This window comes from Macrosteles quadrilineatus, unplaced genomic scaffold, assembly GCF_028750875.1.
Source record: "Macrosteles quadrilineatus isolate MER2022 unplaced genomic scaffold, UCM_ALF_1.0 Scaffold_7__1_contigs__length_78375512, whole genome shotgun sequence".
Lineage (NCBI taxonomy): Eukaryota > Metazoa > Arthropoda > Insecta > Hemiptera > Cicadellidae > Macrosteles > Macrosteles quadrilineatus.
This window is the reverse complement of record NW_026542600.1, coordinates 7,831,668-7,848,415: the sequence shown is the minus strand read 5'-3', so window position 1 is coordinate 7,848,415 and position 16,748 is coordinate 7,831,668. Positions and strand designations below refer to the sequence as shown.

General features: G+C 37.2%; 2 protein-coding genes across 3 annotated transcripts in view; both read right to left on the bottom strand.

The window, feature by feature from the left end:
- The window catches only part of LOC128998303 (aminopeptidase N-like), a 29,490-nt gene extending 23,011 nt beyond the window's left edge, over window positions 1-6,479 (bottom strand). For both annotated transcript variants that reach the window (XM_054424382.1, XM_054424383.1), the window contains exons 1-3: window positions 6,382-6,479; window positions 4,414-4,627; window positions 808-1,094 (exon numbers count right to left, since the gene is read on the bottom strand). In XM_054424382.1, coding sequence (XP_054280357.1) covers window positions 808-1,094; window positions 4,414-4,602 — 476 coding nt within the window. In that variant the 5' untranslated portion in view covers window positions 4,603-4,627; window positions 6,382-6,479. The remainder of the gene's footprint in view (window positions 1-807; window positions 1,095-4,413; window positions 4,628-6,381) is intronic.
- A 2,646-nt stretch (window positions 6,480-9,125) lies between these two features.
- On the bottom strand, window positions 9,126-15,601 carry LOC128998168 (elongation of very long chain fatty acids protein 7-like). The gene is made up of 8 exons (XM_054424181.1): window positions 15,540-15,601; window positions 15,035-15,098; window positions 13,860-14,050; window positions 12,520-12,603; window positions 12,179-12,235; window positions 11,682-11,787; window positions 10,819-10,955; window positions 9,126-9,290 (listed from the first exon to the last, which is right to left on the bottom strand). The coding sequence occupies exons 2-8, from the start codon at window positions 15,093-15,095 to the stop codon at window positions 9,126-9,128; spliced, it is 801 nt and encodes a 266-aa protein (XP_054280156.1). The 5' UTR covers window positions 15,096-15,098; window positions 15,540-15,601.
- Between the last annotated feature and the right edge of the window lie 1,147 nt (window positions 15,602-16,748).

The window sequence follows — 16,748 nt, the reverse complement described above, 5'->3', positions numbered from 1 at the left end:
ACTATTTACAGGTGTGGCAATGTGATAATTTCCACAGTTGTGGGAGAATTAATTTTACATTTAGTTATGAACAGAATGAAATAGGCTTAGATAGTTCAGCACATCCCGGTATCAAACCAGGCAGAACTTACATCATAAGGATGTTAAATCTAGGGAGAATTTAATCAATCAAACAATTTAATTAGCTGTCCCAAACCTGTGGTTAATCTAATTAGATAAACCAATCAATTAATAGTCAATGTTTTATTTTAAATAATCATAGGAGCTCGTGACATCTAAGCTGGCACTTGGCCTAGGGCGGGCAGTGTAGACGGGAGGAGGGTGGAGGTAGGGGAAAGACCGGACTGCAAACATTTCCGCTGCCTCACGGGGTTGACTCCCCTTGTATTATGTACTTGAGCGCCTTCATATGGGTCGCGAGGAGAGTTGATGCAAGCCTCATGATGGGACATAATGTTTTTGAAATAGGTACTAGTAGCGATCGACCAAGTGCCAGCTTAGATGTCACGAGCTGTACATCAATCCAACATAGTTGGATAAACGGGTGAAAATTGTCATGGTTTGTTTACAAAGAATTTAAAAACTGATACAGTAGTACATAACATACAAAACACAAGTCAACACATGATTACAAAATTATCTTTGTTCCTACTTCAAAAATTGTTAAATATTTAGGAAAAAACCTATGGTTTTTATGGTTTTTCAATTTATTTTTTTTTTTTTTTTTATGTTGTGCTATGTTTTTGTGTTGTAAATTGACAGTTTACGCTATTTAACATTTAGAGAATGTACAGATAGAGAACTTACTTCACCGAGCCAGAAGATCTGTCGACATAGCTTGAACGGTAATAACCTACAAGATCGTCTTTCAATGTAGCCTCAAAACTAAGGTCAATATAGTACTCCTTTTCCACTTCCAAGGGGCTTTCAGTTGTGATAATATAAAAGTCATTCACCGTGTCCAAGGTTGAGCTAGTTACAACCACTTGCGTTGAATCGACTCTTGACTCTGTTCTGATAGATGTTTTGCCGTTGTCTATTTCAAGATCTTGAGCGTGGATTTTGATGGTATTTTTTGGTTTAAGGCACTTTATCTGAAAGAACAAGCACAAATGAAAATATTTCTCTGATAGGATACAATTATTTTAACTAAATTTACAATTTAAACTAAAAGTTGTTAAAATATATCAACCAATTTATTTGCTTTAGGAATAAAATTGTAAACAGGAAATGATGAAATGGCAACAGGCTTTGTACTTTCGGGCATAAGCCTGATATTTATATAGGCTAAAACAAAATATGTTTTCTTTGACAGATAAAAACATGTTAATTTTGAACAGCTGAAAACTAGTGATGTGTCGGTACCTGATGGCAAATCTCTGTACCACTGGTTCTAAGGTGATATTCCGGTAATCATTTCCAAGAACCGATGTTAAAATATCGGTACGGTATTGATACTTTGGTACAAGCAGGGCACGGGCCAACTAGCTGCACGGTCTGACGATGACATGGGACAAATTGCTAGTGCAACAATTGTAGACCCTCTCTGGTGAAAAGTTACTTTTACCGCCAAAACATTGGAATAGTTATTTGTGTAACTAGTGGTGAAAGTGGCACTTTGCTGCACATGAGAGCAATGTTTACGCACGAGCCGCAGGCGAGTGTGGAATGATCTCGAGTGCAGCAAAGGCCTTTTTCACTCGTGTTACACATTATATTTTTCCTACAGTCACTATAAGGCATATAAATAATTAGTCTTTCAAACACTATGGTGCCCTAGAGAAAGTAGTACCTGCGGTCCATATCACTCCGCTATTTTTCCTCGGCAAAATGTGCTCCGCGTTTTGAGAATATAGTTCCGTATGTTTTTGTAATTTGAAGTGGTTTCCGCGCCTAAAAAAAATGCTTAAAAGGTATTTTCTTGTTTATTAAGATCGTAGGAAGGTTTTAAGATGTAACGAGTTATTTTCCCTAGGGGGGTATATTTTTGCTATTTGGCCGCGCACCGATTGTTGAGGTGAGCAAGCGGCGGCGGCGAAGCTAGCGAGCGCCCTTTGACCCGGCTTATCAGTGCCGATAAGCCTGGGATATCCTAGATCTTCAGGACAGTATAGAAAAGACATTCAAGTCGTCGATCCCGGGCAGTGAAGAGCGAGCGTTTGTCGAGTGAGACGTGGAGTGTTTTGGTGACATCGGTGTCGTGTGAGATTGGTGCTCAAGGAGTGAGTGTCGGCATTCAAGTTGGGTAGTGAGACAGTGACCCACTTGTGGTGAGTGGACGACGTTTTATTATATTTTGGTTTAAGAGAGTTAGAGTTGTAACCGTGCTGGTCAAAGCCTGACGGTAGTTAGGATTTATTTACAGGTGTCAGGAATAAAAAGTATATTCCTGACGGTTCTGGGCAGGTGCTAGAGCGCAAATAATATAATTTATTGACTGTAGTAGTTATTATTTTGCGTTGTACCAGGAGTTAGTTATATTGCTAATAACTCTGAGGCCCGACAAACCTAGGCTGCACGATTTAGCGTGCGTAGTTGGAAGCACGTGGCCAGTAGGCTAGTAGCTAATATTATTAGCCGATTAACAGAAGCCCAGCTAAGTAACATAAAGTTGGTAGTAGCAGTAGCAGTAGTAGGGTTGTTATTGTTTATTCATTTGATTATTTTGATTTAACCTGAACAGCTTGTTTGGTAGTCCAACACGTTATCTTGGTAGCTTGGATAGCGGAGTACCGGCTATCAGATAATATATTTATCTAGTGTTTGGAACGTATTTAATATTTATTTATCTGCTACTAAGTAGCTCAATATTTTAATAGTGCAATTGCCATTTAATTTTGCTTGTTTGGCTTGGTATTTATTGAGACCAGCTACTAGTGGTGTAGTCACTCTACAGTGTACTTGTATATTATTATGTGGTACGATTATTGAGTGAACTGTTTGATTCTTAGCTTGGGCATTAGAGTTGTGTTTTGGATTATAGTGGCCTAGTAGACCCCGCCTGGTGATAACACGCGTTGTGGTTTTTATTGGCAAGTCGTCGTGTAACTCACCGTGTTTTAGGCACTCTGGGCTTAACTATTGGATAGTTAGGACGAAGCCCGAGTTGCGTAGTCAGCAACGACCCCCTAGGAGTGTGGAGAATCGGCGTAGGCCTGGTAGTGATTATTGCACGTTTGTTTTGGTGACTTGTTTTTGACTTGTTCACAGTGCCCGTGTATGAGCCAGTCCTATACCGGTTCGACCCGGCTTTTGGCCTAGTGGTTTCCCTGACCTTATCGCAGACCCTGGAACTTTACCCAGCCATTGTAGGCTGAGCTATCCCCGGCAAACGGTTGCAACTGCGACTGCACTTTTAATTTTTTTTTTCCAGTGCAGAAAATTTTGTCGCAAAAAACGTTTAAAAGAAAAGTCCAGAAAGTTCAGAAATACCGAAACTATAAACACGAAATGACAGGTTAAATCGTAGTTATAATAGTCAATCAGCTGCTCATAGTATAATTATCTTTAAGTGTTGCCAACCTATTTCCAAGCGTACACAAATTACGTGCATAATGGAACCACGCTGTTTTGTGTTGTTTCGTTGGAATCCTGATGTGCGGCAAAGTATAAACCGTACGGCAAAGTATAAATATGCAGCAATTAGCAGCTTTCTGTACTATAAACAGTACAAGGAAGCCAACTTTGTCGGGTGACTGTAGGAAAAAGTAATTGCAGTAGGCTACACCAAGGAAACTGTTGCAATGACCCACATGTAAATGTTGCACAGTGACATGAAAAATACTCTGTAACCACGACAACACTGTCTTCATTCATCACAGTTGTTTCTCTAACTTGTGAAAGCGTGACAACAGAACTGATGGAATGTTTGGTAATGAATAAACACTCATCCGTAGGCTACTAGCGGTTCTTTATTAATTCGCATGGTTTTATCCAGTGGTAAAAATTCACATACAGTTACCGCCATTTTTTTTATCTACCGTGTGTATAAACATTTTATTCTTCATTCTGCACGCACTTGTTACAAATCCGTGCATGCAGACGGAATAATCGAGTGTGAATATACGCGATTCATTCAGCGCCGCACAGAGTTCACAGAGTATTGATTTTAATCATAAACAGTAGGCCTACTGGCTTTGAAAATGGGATAGGCTACCCGCACAAAAATACATACATGGTTCAGGGGCATAAAATATGAAGTCTGGCTTCATCCAATTTATGATCTAAGTATGTTACGCTAGTTAATTGCTTAGATGGACCCAATCTATTTTTTCATCTTTACATTAATGTATTGGATCAGTAATAACGTTTAATGTGTCATCCACTGGACTGGACCACATTAAAAAAATTAGTTCAGTTAGTATCCAGTAACAGGTACTGTATCAATAAAATAGGTGGCTAAGTCAGTATTACCTTAATCACAGCATTTCCCTTGAAAAGGAAGAGTGAATCAGTAGGGTGTCCTAGGAAGGTTACTATATCCAAATCGTAGTGAAGTGGAATTATGTCTTCGGGCAACCTAAACTCTGGGATAGGCTGACCTTCAGAAGTTTGTGCTAGCATAAATTCATCTTCAGGCTCTACTTCGAGGGAACTACTCATATTGAATCCAGTATAACACGAGCACCTGAAAATGTTCAAATGAATAGCAACAAGGAGTGTAGCAAGAGTACATTAAATTATATCTAGTAGTTTTTATTCACTATATTCAACAGTTATGTACTATAAGCTTAAACGATGGATGTTAATAGGCCCAGGATCCCAAATATTTAGGAAAGGGTTAGGCCTATTGCTGATTTTTCCAGGTGGAATTTTAATAATTATAGGATAGGCCTATTTTACAGATGGGAAACCGCCCAAATTTTGCATTTAGGCCTACTGAAAACTGTTAGGCAACCTCTAAAGTTTTTGCTTTCAAAACTTCGCAATGTCTCCAAAATCAACATTGGGCCAACCTGGCCTTTTGTTTTTGGATGGATTGAAATGTTCGGGAACCTCATTACCTTCCCTTTACATTAAACCTTCTTCATCTTTTACCACAAATTAGGGATTTTGTTGTCCTAGGACGCTAGGCACGAGCCTGCAATTGTTTTCTACATTGCTTCAGGATAGACTTCTAGGGGTTCACTTAGACAAAATCCATTGGTGACTTGGCGGGATTTGAACCTGGAACCTCAGGGACTTAAGTCCAGCACTCTAACCACTACACCAGGTCACTCCCCACAAATTAGGGTTATTACTGGGTATTATTACCAATCGTGTACGATTTTCACCCGCATAGCGACCGCAGGTGAACACGTATGGTATACGACTCCAGTACGAGTAATAATCGTGTCTTCTGCTGTTGGACCATGTGACCATATGGCCCTTTTCACACTACACGATTGTTTAGTCGGACACGATTGTTTAGTCTGACGGGAGCCCTCCCCGAGTTACTTATAGTCTCGAGATATATTGTTTTTACAATTAAAACTGTTTAGTTATTAAGTTGAATTAACGCTGCATACTGTATTTAATTTTGGTTATTAATTGCAGTTTTGTTTAGGCTATATAGTTCAAATTAAGGATGTTATTGACCCTGAAGTTTGAAACCATTTTCTCTTGGCATCGTTGAGTTTGGACATAGGCCTAGTTGAAAAACTTCCCTTCGTCATTTCTCAGGTAGGTATTAAATTTGTTGGATCAAATTTGTTGGATCCACCCGGTTGAGACGGTCGCATTTCTTTCTTTTTCTCCGCCGGTAAATTATCAAAGCAGCAATAATTTACTCACGATCCATATTACTTAACACTTTCCACTGAAGTGTCAATGAACGAGCTGTTCTGGTAGAGGGGGGTTACGATTTTTTAATCGCACGATTACAAATCGTATAGTGTGAAAGCAACAGACCCAAGATAATCTGCCCATACGATTAACACTCGTACGAGCGAAATTGTTAAGTGTGATAGGAGCGTTAGGTTATAATATTTATTGTTTTACTTTGTTTCAGTTCTCTTAGGTAACGTTTTAAGACCTAATTAGAACATTGATTGAAGAATAGGCCTAGCTTGTCCAGCAATTTAAGTCTTAGGCTGGTTCAGATTGTAATGTTTTTAATGATAAAACCCATTTTTTTATATCACCTTGTTTGGCTCTCAGGCAGCTAACTTATTCCATAGGGCGGGTTGAAGAAAAAAAAGGGAGTGACAGGCTACGTTACAGCCTAATTGGAGTTTGTTTGTCGGTTATTATTGTTGTGATTCCAGGCCCTAGGCATAGGAAAACGAAGTAAAAATTCACCGGCCCAACGTCACACAAATCATGATTCTTATGAAATTGTGTACAAAGTGTTTTACATATTTTTTCTCAAAAGTATAGATTATAACGAATTAATTTACTTACCAATTTAAACAATATATTCAAGATATAATTTGTTTGGTTATGCTACAGCTACACGTAAACGTAATATTATATTATGTTATTTTGTTTTTGTTACAAACAAAACAAACAACAAACACAGTGAAACAGTAAACAAAAACAAACTAAACATCAACCTAAAAAAAACTAGTCCGAGTAGTAGCACAGACTCGGTGGTAGTAGTAACCTACCTAGACTATTTGAGTATATGAAGCCATTGATTATACTGTACATACATATCAATGCTGAAACTGACTAGTTTGTATCAATGGATTCGATACCGGGCATACAATACCACGCTTCAAATAGTTTTTAGATTAATACTATTAAACTTTTTCGTGTTTGTTCCACCCAGGGTGTCTATAAACATGGGTTTAATGGGCTGTATTCGATGAGGCTACAAACCTAGCCATTAACCATTAGGAGTAAGGTAAATCACCATGAAGACATGGGGGTAATGTTATGAACAGACATTTATTTATTTATAATAGAGTTTCGGGGGACCGATCTTTGCTTGTTGGTGTATAATTTGTTTGGAGAATTTGAAATATCCAGTAATAATTAACCATTTCCAATAAAACCATTGATAACCATCCAAAATAAGAATACTAAACAAATTTAACACAATACAATACAAATCTGAACCAACACACGGAAATATAATAGAAAGCTTATTAATTAAAAATAAATATTGGGTACAGGGGATGTTTTTTCTTTCTAGGGAGAGGATGGAAAATAGTTCTACGCACAAGGTGGTAGGTGTGCATGCATCAAGGTCTTCTTGGCACGGAGAATACCCTGGACGAAATGTGACAAACAGATCAAATTGTCATCATCGAGATCACCGCGTGTCCACTGACAATGGTCCTACATTGGATTGAGCCTTCAGGCAGAGCCATTGCCAACGCGGGCAGCGAAAAATAGTGTGTTCCGCGTCGTTGAAAGTGCCCTGGCAGTACATACAATCGGGTGACACAGCTTTGTCCATCTTGAACAGGTACGACCGGAAAGATCTGATGCCTTTCAGAAATTTGGTGAGAGTAATACAACTCTCCATACCACCAATTAACCCAAGGCTCGACTTGGTGAATCCAGTCGCCTGGTACCCGTGTATTCGTGTATCTCCATGTCTCCTGTTCCCAGCACTCCTGCCAGAGCCTGGTCTTCTCCTAGCCGCTGATAAATTATTGCCTTCCTCCCTGTCGCCAAAGTTTTGCCGGGAATTTCTCCAGCAACCACCAGGATGGCAGGTTCGAACACTGTTAGGTAGGTGGATGCTACCCTGAGTGGTGCCTGACGCTGCACTCGGGTGAACCACATCCTGTATACTTACTTATTGAGTGTGTCTGTCCACACTTCCACACAATATAGGAGTGTTGACTGGGCCTCAGACATTGGCCTTTAACCGGCCAAGAGAAGAAACCCCCTTTAGCGGCCTTGTCCACCGTATGGAAGATCTGGTCCCGCCAGCTTGCTGACCACTATAACCTCAAGGCACTTGGCGGCACGAGCGGTTCGGACTTCAACGTTCCCCACCCTCAATGGCACAATATGTTTGGTCAATTCTCTCTTTGGCAGAATCACAATCTCCAGGTTTGCTGTGGACGTGTCTGCCCTCAATGCGTTAACGGTACGCATTTCTTGATTCCGTTTCAGATGGGCAAGCTCAACGCTATTAAAGCCGCAACGTCATGTTTGCTCGACCAATCAGAACTAGCCAGGTCGGGTCTAGTGGGACCTGCGACACACCATATGGAGTACACACACACATGACCTAACCCCAAAGATTCTGGTTGACCGACCATTGGGTCCTATTTTGCATTGTGTGCACTGTATTGTGCACACTTATTGTAAAACTGACCATATGCGACTGGTCGAGGTCTTGATCGGGATATACCATGTACAGCAGGGTAGGTTTCCGTGCGTAATACCGGCAATGTTGCGTACCCGTGAGAACTATCCAACTAAATGTATTTTCCGTGTGTTACATGTGCCGTGTACGATGTGTCCATTTAAATCATCGACGAAGCAATTCATTTGTGTGTTTAATTTATTTCCTGGACTGAAGTGTTTGAAAATGGCAGCCCGCCAAAAAGTAGCTCTTGAATGTTAAAATTTGGAACCTCGATGACAGTTAATAAACCAAATAAATAAATCAATACATTGCATTAAATTGCTGCAATGCACTTTAATATAATATAATGTTAACAGTCTATTGTAAGCTTGTACACACATATTTAGCATGAAACCACAGGGAAAGAATTGTCATGAGATATTATAGTTGGTTTTACATGTAAATAAAAAAAAATATAAGTAAAACTTATCTTTCTTTATTCAAAGTGATGCATAAGAATCACCTTATTTGTTTCTTAACTTAATGAAAATTCAACTATCTTCCTACCTATATAGGTATATAGCTTTATTGTTTGTAGGTTCCAAATCCCGAAATATTGTGACTATTTTGTCTTTTACTAGTCATACTATTGTCTTAAATAACAAATCTCACCATTACCATAAATGGACTTCGAACAGAGTATGTTGTTTGGTAATCTACCAACTATTATGCCAATGTCACCGAACTGTGTAAAGTTTCATAAAAAAATCTAGAATGAAACTGTAATTTTATTTTATAAACCCTAAATAGTGCAAACGAGAAGACCGATGCTTATTTCCAGAATAATCAAAGGAAGGTAGAAATAAACCAATCTTTTGTTTTATATGAGACTTTATTATTGCTCCTTCTTAGAGAAGTATGTTTTTCTGTAGAAATCAATAAATAAGACGGACATGAAGATCACTTGGGGGATGGCTACGATCAGCCAGAATTTGGGAATAGGACAGCTTGGTTGTACTAGAGCCGCCAGACAATGTAATGTTGTGATTACAAATTGTACCTGCAACAAAGACAATATGTTACAAAAATTGATGTCAATCGGCTGAAATCCTATACTAATAACATTAACATATAGGCCTATGTATTGATTGGACTTTTTTTTAAGTTCCGTTTAAATAATGGAGCTAATACTGTAAACCTGTACTTTCAGTCCAGTGACGTAATTTTGTATGTGTATGTTAAATTCTGCTTCTTAATTTAATAATTTTCGTGCTGTTAATCATATGGTAATGTAATATTTTAGTGCATTATTGATTATTTATTGGTTTCAGTTTTAACATGGTTAATAATTATTGGAAGTAAGGCTTCCACGGTCACAATCACTAACACTAAGTCCTTGGTCTTCTGGGAACGACCGCGTCAGAAAACTAAGAGAAACAATATTAATATAGACATCCCAGAAACAAAATAACCCTGGGCCATTTCGAGCCGCGCAGGTTTGAAGGGTACGCCACACCTACTGGCGCGAACCACGTGATCTTTTCGTTTCTGCGCAGAATGTTTTGTTCTTGGGATGTCTAGTTGCTGACGTTTTGGCTTAGTTGCAGATGGCTATCTGCAACGAAGCCGAAACGTCAGCAACTAGTGTTTCTCCTAGTTTTCCGACGTGGTCGTTCCCAGAAGACCAAGGACAAATTACCTACAAAACAAGTTAATTCTTACGTAGTAAATTATATACCACCCCAGTTTTTAATTTTTAAATATAATGCAGGTCTCTGAAAATACGTATAATGACAGCATCGTGTTTTTTACTTCCCTTCAGTGTAAACAATATTTAACCACTTTATTCATTCCAATAATAACTATCTGCGTACAAAAATATTATCTCCATTTAAACCTGTAGGCAATTTTATGGACCTCTCTGCAAACGCCACCTTAGTACTGATGTAACAACTATCACACAGTAACAAAAACTAACATAGAATTTTAGACTGCAACTGTAGTGCTTTCTGCGAGTGGCTCATTCAGCTACCTTCTTTTTGAGTAAGAAATAGGTTCCAGCTGATCCATAAATATGGGATAGTTATCCAGACAATAATAACACTGGGTAGAGTCACAGACAATAGACCATAAATTGGTTCTATCGTCTGTACTAGGGCGGGCATTAATTGTGCCAACTGACCTGGGTCAGGTTGTCGGGTATTCCTGAATTGCGCCAACTAATCCAGGGAGCCAACCGATACATTCCTTTTTAAGCCAAGTGGCGGCCCTTTTTGACTGTATAATTGATTAGGTTAAGTTATGTTAGGATAGGATAGGATAGGTTAGGATGACACGTAAACAAGGACATTCCTTCTGCCGGTAACTCACCCCTACCTGGCTTGGGCTTGGCGCAACTAAGGAACTTTTTGGGGCCATTTGATGGCTTGGCGCAATTAAGGAACTCTTTGGCACAATTAATGCACGACCTACTACTCTGTGTATTCCCTTACTTTGCCTGTGGTCTAGTAAAGCATTGGCTGATAAACAATATCTAGTTAATGTAACAGTCTCTACAAAATATTTTTGGAAATACTCAATTAACCTACCAATTGCAGCTGAGTTATATATTTCTTCCACCAAACATTTTTCTTGTTCCTTGGCCTAATTAGCATCAGTTGGTAGTAGCTGAACATGACCAAGTGTACGAAGCTGTTCACAGTGCCAAACAGTATGACATGTCCACCTGAAATTATTAGCTGTTAGATCTAGCTTGAATCAACTTACAAAATCAGGTTTTCCAAGCATAATCCTCCCATACTACGCTAAGCTCCGAACACAGGGGAGGTTAGAAGGTTGCTTTGATGAGTGCAGGATCCCTGGTTTTTCTGCCCCACCCCCACCATCACATCCTAGGCACTATATTAGCCCGGAGCCGCTTTTACACACTACTCAAGGCTAGACTTGGATGGTCACGTCATTTCCACATACATAAAATCCATTGGCTATTTGTAGGGCTTGAACCTCGGGGACTGAAGTTCTACATTCTTCCACTACACCAGCTTGCTCCTAGCTTTCATAGCTCAAAACTAATTGAAACTGATTTAACTAATTGAAAACTAATTGAAGTTACTGGAAAAGAATTGCTCATATTCAGTCTTCAGCCGTGTTGGCTAAATTTTGTCTACCACTGAACAGTTGATGCCAAAATAGTATATTTGATTACTAGGGCCGAAAGTGGCATTTTACGTTAAGCGCTCAAGTTTCATCGGCTTTGCCTCACACAGCAAAACCAAATTTCACGTGCAAGGCCAAGCCGATTGACACGAACAATCCAGTTTTTTTCCTGGTAAAAGTTCACGAGAGAAGGTAAAAGAGGTAAGAGCATGTGAAAGTTATTTTCCTGTAGAGTCTACGAGGCGAAGCCGAGGAAAATATCCATAATATATTTTAAAATGTAGAGACACTGTACCAGCAAAATATTTATTCGTCCCCCATGATCCGCAGACCATAATTATGTGGTGGTAGCGGTGAAGATACGTGACCTGACGATCATTCTTACGTAGTACCATGAACACCTGTCAACAACAACAACAAACCAATCATAAGTGTATGGACATTGTTTCTACTATTGTTGGGCTTCGAGATTTATTAAAAAATCCATTGTCTATATCAGCTGCCAATGCATAACAGGCTTTGTTCAATAAACAGCTGATGTAGCCTGTAAAATATTCCTTTACTACTATAAACAAAAGTGTGCTTAATTAATACTGTACAAGTGTAATATATTTTGTAAACTCTACCAGGGGTATGTTTCATAATAAACTACAAACTAATATAATTAGTAAATCAGCTGATTGCCCAATCAGGATAAAGGTTGAATATAGTTTTATAATGTCAAGAAACTATTCGTTAAGAAGAGGTGACATTGTTTGGATCAAAAGATTTTTTGAGTGGTTGTTGACTTACTGTATCCAGAAGATCGACGCATTTGAGGATGAAGTAGACCCATACGTACCTGACGGTCTGGAAAGTTCAACAATCTGTTAGTGTGGATTTTGTCTATGTTATCAAACAGCCAAGCATAGACAACAATAGCTTACACCATATAGACAAAAAAAATTAAATATATAGGCCTACTGTCAGCCGTGCTCCAGAACCTATGGTAATGCAGCCGGCTGCATACGGTCTATATTAACACTCAACTAGAAATCCGCTTGTTTACAAAAATATAATAGTAACATTTAAAAGTATAAATAAGTCTAACATTGTATCTTAAACTTTTACTAGGAAATTATGTTTGCGTTTACCAGGTTGGCTGTTGGTGAATCAGACGTGTCCACTGGCATACACAGCAAATTGTACTCTCCGGGAAGCCAAATATGTTTAAAGCACTAGAACAAATTGTTAATCCTTGTATTGAATAGGAGAAATATTGCAAAGGTCCTTTTTTCTAGACAATTTACCTGAAGTTTTACAAAGCTTTCATTACATACGGTGAGCAACATAGTTTGGTTTATTTGTATATGCACATTCTCACTAACGCATTTTATATTGGTATGTATATTTGAACGGACACACACAAACCTACACAAAACATATACACAATCACAAACACATAATATTATACATATTATATGAATTTCAACGGAAGGTGTTTTAGCCTCTGGGGACGTCAAAACGAGGACCAGGTCTTACTACGAGACCTAGATAAGATTTTTCTTCACTCCGTAACGAAAGTAAAAATTTTCGATAACATCTGATATCAATGAAAGTAGTCGTTTCCCAAGCTCTAATTTAGGACGAGGGAAAATTAATCAGCTGATTTTCCCTCACTCTAAATTTACTTTCTCTCGCTCTCGATTAGTTCTCTCGCTCTACATGTACTCACTCACAGCCACCGTATTAGAGGTGGCTGTGACTCACTACGTGCTAGTATTTTTTTACGATTTATTTTAATGATTTAAATCAGCTGTATGTATTGTTAAAAGTTGTTTTATTCTTTTATTTTGATGTTTAAAAAACAATATTGAGTAATATACGTAGGTTTCCTTTAAACTATTTTCTTTAATTTTTATATTTTAAAAATTAATCGAAAATATGACTAGGTTTCCTTTTAGAAGATTTTATTTTATTTTGATGTTAAAAAAAAATTATAAATAAAATAGCAGTAATATGACTGAGGTATTTTATTACCTCATAGGTTTTTGTGTATTTTTGCGTCGTGATGAAAAGTATCGTTCATAACTCGTACCGAAAGTGTTTTCCGGCACTTGCTCCTTTATTCCCATCCTCGGCTTCGCCTCGTGCGTGAAATTGGGGTTTCCTGAAAAAACTTCAGCGCGCGCCGGAAAATGCCACTTTCGGTCCTACAGTAGTAAGAAAATGAATAGTAATCCCATATGTAGTAATGAAATATACTATTCCGTGTATGAGATACGTAATCACTAAAACTAACGAAAAAGAAAATATTTTGTGATGGTATACCAATCAACAAAATAAAAACAGCAGGGCTCATATTTCCTTCATATTTTCATAATTATGGTATAATTTTAAATCCATTTATACCTATTGTCACAGAAAACATACTACTATGTAGTGTGTGCTATTGTTTATGAAAATGTAACGTTTAGTATATTGCTAGACTCACTTTAAACAAAAACCAGCCATTAACCGCAATCTGAACCCAGTTGTATATCATCATTGGGTAGTAGATATTCATCGGGGCTCTGTTTTTCATCAACTTTGGACCCCAGTCTGTCACAAAGTAGTGATAAATCACGACCAGTAGTAAAACTGGAAGTGGAGACTTGACCATTGGGAATTCCCTTGTTCTCGGGTCTGCAATTGAAATAAACATACAGCCAACGAGACGAAACTAAAATAACTACCTGACTAGCATATACAAATATCTTAAAGTATAATTTACCTGCGTAGCAGAGAAGATGAATTTGTTGTACGGTATACAAATTGTTGTTCTGTTATTTTTGCATTTAGTAGGCCTACCTACGGGAATAGTTTCATTCCCGAAAAAGGAAAAAGGAAGTTCATTTTCCACATATTCACATACATACGCATGTATGTATGTTTATACATTTTTATAAAAAATACGACTGTATTTAAAGTAGTCGTTTGATTTCAGTTCTTAGAATTGAAAATTTTCCCATAACAGCATTGTTTACTTTCATAAGAGCATATTTACTCATAACAACACAGGTAACTGACCAATGAGGTTCAAGGATCGAGAGAGTAAAATTGTCATGATTCGAACTTCAACTAATCAGCTGTTCAGGCCAATTTAATTGTTGAGTGGTGCAATTAATGCACCACCAGCAGTGTTTTTTAATGGTTGGTACAATGTTACGTTGTATCACTGTCAATGGCAATGAGATGTTATAAACGAAAACATAACCTATCTTAGAAGTTATAAGTAGTGATTTTTAGTAATAAAAACACTGTCATAGGTAAAGTAGTGTGCGCAACTAGTGTAAATAGTATTAACGACACGAGCCGTAAGTTGCGTAAACTTACTATTTGGCCCCTTGGGACATCAAAAAGTAAACGATTCCTGGGTTTTTCCGTGCCGCCTTAAGTAAATAGCTCCTTCCTTACAGCGAAATTTGCCAACAGAATTCACAATGAATGTATCGAGGAGTGCGTATCATTATCAAATATCCATCTCCATATACTATCAGATTAATTTTGGAAATATTTTCATACAAACCCCTAGAGCTATGATTCAGTGACCACCTATTCAAACGATTAAATCATTTTTGCTAAAAAAACTAAACTATTTATTTTCTAGATTGAACATAATTGGTTTACCTGATAAGTCCACCATTAAAAGTTCATAGCCAGCCTGTATGTTTCTGAAGATATCAGCCATTTTCTAGCAAAAACACCATTATTTGAGTTAATTTGAAAATACAAGTATTATACTGCACTAAATTGTCTATCCTATATTTCATTTATAAGTTGTCCATTCAATGGAATACTGGATCTTCATCATTGGAAAATCATTAAATTCTTTACCATTGATAAATTTAATGTAGGCTTACATTTGTTTAAATTCGTAATATACATTTTTTGTACACACACAACCATGTTTTTGTCATGGCATAGGCCTATCAACTAACATTATTACAATTCATAATAAAACAATAAGTGCATATCAGCTGATTTGCAATGAAGTAAATAAAACAAGGATACCAGATACCATCATGTTATCTTGTATTGTCGTTAAAAAGTGTCTTACGGTACTTGTAATTTAGGTTGCGTAAAGAAACACCTATATAGATTATTTTGTCAAAAATATTTACACAGTACGTACCTAATCAGATGTTTAAACAGCTTAACTATTTGGAATCCTGTACGCCGGTACCTATAAATCTTTATTTGACAACACACAAAACAAAGTAGAGATCTGAACTGCATAAAAACAATCGACCTAGGTCAAGTAAATTTCAATGTCAAATGCACTCATCTCAATTGAATGGAAGCTCCAATTAACACGTGTTTCGAACAACAAGAAAGAAAACTTACACTTCCGCATAAATTTGCAGATTTGATGCTATGACTGTACACTAATTAGTGACATAAACAGTAATACACAAACCTGCAGACAAAACGAATTACAATTTGTCTGATTGGATTTTTACTAAAATATTCCTATGAACAAGTCATATTTTTCTTTCTAATTATTTAACCATACCAGGGGACCAAGCATTGCTTTAGGTGTTGAATTTTTTTTGATAGGGTTGTAAAATAAAACATAGATTCGTAAGATTTTCATAATATTACAAATTACAGTCAAAAATATTTAATAAAACGAATAATAATAATACAGTATTTTATGACGCTCCAAGTATTGGTGCTGCTTATAGAACATTTTATAGTCAATGATTTTAGTAAAGATCTTGTTTCTCACGTCATTAAATCGCATTGTAAACAAAAATCGCAATACTGACACAGCTAAGAAAAATAAAATAATAAAATATCTTCATTTGGAACCAGCACACCAATAGAATCATTTGTAACGCTGGGCAATTATACAAGGCTACACACATATCAAGTGTATTGTAATATACATATACAGTACCTAAGGATCGTCAGTATACTTTGAGAGCAGTCTTTGGTCAATGTAATTTATCCTAATCTTCATTTGCAGTCTACAGTATTTCTAATAGTTGAAATAGTAGGTTTAATATCGTAGTTGACTTTGTATTTGTAAGCATAACCTATGATTCTTATGTAAAGCACAATTTTTTTTATATATTTATAACCAAACTACGGTACCCGTTATCTAGGCTTTTTTAAACGTTTAATAATATACTATAGTTCAATGAAAATTGTATTAATTACCACAAATAACCAATTTATAAAATTAAATATGTATAGGCCAATATTTTCATGAGAAGTTTAAAGTTACAAATATATTGACCACTTAAAGTGTTCTCTTTGGTCTGAACAACGTGAATACTGCTCACTCAAAGTAAGAAGTGAAACATGAAGAAATATCGTATAACTTTTACATACCAAA